General features: G+C 40.1%; 1 protein-coding gene across 5 annotated transcripts in view; it reads right to left on the bottom strand.

The window, feature by feature from the left end:
* The window catches only part of LOC137978997 (poly(A) polymerase type 3-like), a 46947-nt gene that overhangs the window by 1262 nt on the left and 43185 nt on the right, over nt 1-2500 (bottom strand). For all 5 annotated transcript variants that reach the window (XM_068826139.1, XM_068826137.1, XM_068826136.1 and 2 more), the window contains one exon: nt 1-1490. This exon is cut by the window's left edge and continues 1262 nt beyond it. In XM_068826139.1, the coding sequence (XP_068682240.1) occupies nt 1251-1490 (240 nt within the window). In that variant the 3' untranslated portion in view covers nt 1-1250. The remainder of the gene's footprint in view (nt 1491-2500) is intronic.

A 2500-nucleotide genomic window follows, 5' to 3' on the forward strand; every position in this document is an offset into this window, starting at 1 on the left:
GTGTCCCCAAACAATGAAATGGCGGCCATGTTGGTGTCCCGATCCAATCCTCCGGGAATTGAAAGCTATGATTATGCTAACGTCTTCTTTTGTTTTCGTTTAAAGACATGGCTATTGATCACGTGAGTGAAACCCAAGAATAGCTTCATTAGAAAAAAGACTTGGACAAAATTGCACGGGCCCACGTTCGATTTCTTTACGTGTCGTTGGAATCTAGAGTGGAAGTGAGGATATTACGCTCAAAGCGCTCACGCTCAAGTTTAAAGAAAAAACGAGTAGGCCTTTCTCCCTCTTCAAGCCACTGAACTCTGGAGCGAACCATAGAGCCATCCAACTCTTTCAAGGTGAGGGCCTTCAGTTCACTTTCGAGCTCGGAAATTTCAGAGCAAACCAACAATCACCAGAAGTTAGTTTAAGCTTAAAATCCATGATGCGATTAACCAAAAGAACAGGCTCGTGCGCTTATTCTTAGAAAAGGATATAATTTGTGAACGGATAGAATGCTTAAAGAAATCCCACCAAAACTTGACTGAAGGAAAGTGTTACAGACAACCAAAAAGATTATCATTGCAGGTTGTAATATATTCTCAAAACGTACTATCATTCAAAAGCGAGTTATTGAATTACCAGGAATTATTCCCAGGGGACTGGATAGAACGATAAACAAAATCATGATCGGAAAAAGGGCAACGTCTAATTTCGCAAGAAGCCACCGAAGACATAAATCTCTGAGAAACAAAAAAACTTATCAAGCCGGGTACCGATAGAAAAATCAGAATTAAACAAGGTGCACTGACGTAGCCTTGGATGTAACTTACGCCAGTCGAACGAAAAACAGAAAGATATTTAGCAGGAACAAAGTTGCCACCAGATTTGTCAAGATGGTGATCATAGCAATTGTAATCACCAGCAATAACGGCGTCAGAAGGCAAAACATTTTCATGCAAAAAACAGTTTCCTTTCAGTCGAATTAGTAGGTGTAATGTTAATTAAATTAATCTTAAGATCATCGAGTTAAAAAACAAGACTAATAACCCTACCAGACACTTCTCTTCCAATTCCTAATTTATACCCGAGAAGGAATCAGAAAGCACCGGCTCGTTTGCCAACAGCGGGAGACCAGAAACAAGACCCACGCCAGGCTTTAGAAAAGGCACAAAAAACTTCAGGATCAGTAATGAAGGTTTCTTGAAAACAAAAAACATCGTACGAAGCATGACGATTATCAATACGATAATTTACTGAAACCCCTAGAGTTTAACCAAACAATTTGAAAATTCATTAAGGATGAGGGTTATTAGTCTTTCTACTAGAGATAACCGGTAAGGGTCTAGTCGACTTGCGTGGAGAAGGACCATCAGCAGGGTCAAGCCTAGCAGGCTTACGCTTGCACACCCCACGTGAAACAAAAGGACGAACAGAAGTCTGAGATAGAGGAGGCGAAACATCAGGACTAACTTCAGGAATTTCCATAGCAGCGAAGGCATCATCTGAAACAGAATGGAGGAGGAGAATGTTGTTAAACGATAAAAATTGTAGCTACAATAACTTCATTGAATTGCTTGGCCTCGCTGGTTAACTGCGATCATAGATCGGATCATTTAGGCAAATTGCTTCGCCTCATAAGTTGCGGTACTTTTGGTGTTGGGTTCCTTTTAAATGGGTTTTCATGCTAAACTAAGGGATATTAAAAAAGGTTATTGGTTTCACTTTTCCTGGTAGTTCCCAGGCGACATCAGTAATCGACTCTTATGAGAGATTAGTTCCTAGGGGATTCCTAGGGTGGTTTGCTCTTTAGTATAGTTGCGATCAGAGTGTGTCTTCTCCTAAGGTCATGAATTTGGTTTGGAACGGGTATCGGGAAAGGTGTTTGGAGCACTGGGCCACCTAAGTTTCCATTAGGAATGTTTTAATTAGTTTTTGGTATCACTATGGTTATTTTTCTTTCACTCAGTTGTGTTTTCCTCTGACGAAGTCTTTTAAGTATTTTTGGAAGAAACTTATTTTCAGTTCACCCATGGGCCTTTTTGACCTGTTCTCGCGGTTCCACATCGCATTCATGACAACAGCGGTCTCTTTTAGGTTTTCGATAAAGTGTTTTTAATCTATATGCTAATATTCTCAAGTAATTAAAAATAACATCTGTGTTGTAGTAATTGTCCTGTTCTGCCTGGAACACGTTTTCCAGAGAAATTTATGGAGAGGGCGGCGCTTACCCTCGTCTTTTTTTCCTTTTGTCTATTGTTTAACTCTGTTATGTAATAATCGTAAATCGCCATTTTCTTCGTAAATTTGCTGTGTAACTTAATTCTAGATATTGTAACCGTTCCTTGTACTTTTTGTAATCTGTCGTACTCCGTTCGTGCTAGTCTGATGTTGACAAACCTGTAAGATCTCGTCAAGACAAACGACTTTCTTTGTAGTGGAAAAAGTATGTTAATGTGCTGACGCGCAGGCGTAGTTCGTCTTGCAGGCGTCATTCTGACGTGTGATTGGCACT

Source organism: Montipora foliosa, chromosome 12 (genome assembly GCF_036669935.1).
Source record: "Montipora foliosa isolate CH-2021 chromosome 12, ASM3666993v2, whole genome shotgun sequence".
NCBI classification, from domain to species: domain Eukaryota; kingdom Metazoa; phylum Cnidaria; class Anthozoa; order Scleractinia; family Acroporidae; genus Montipora; species Montipora foliosa.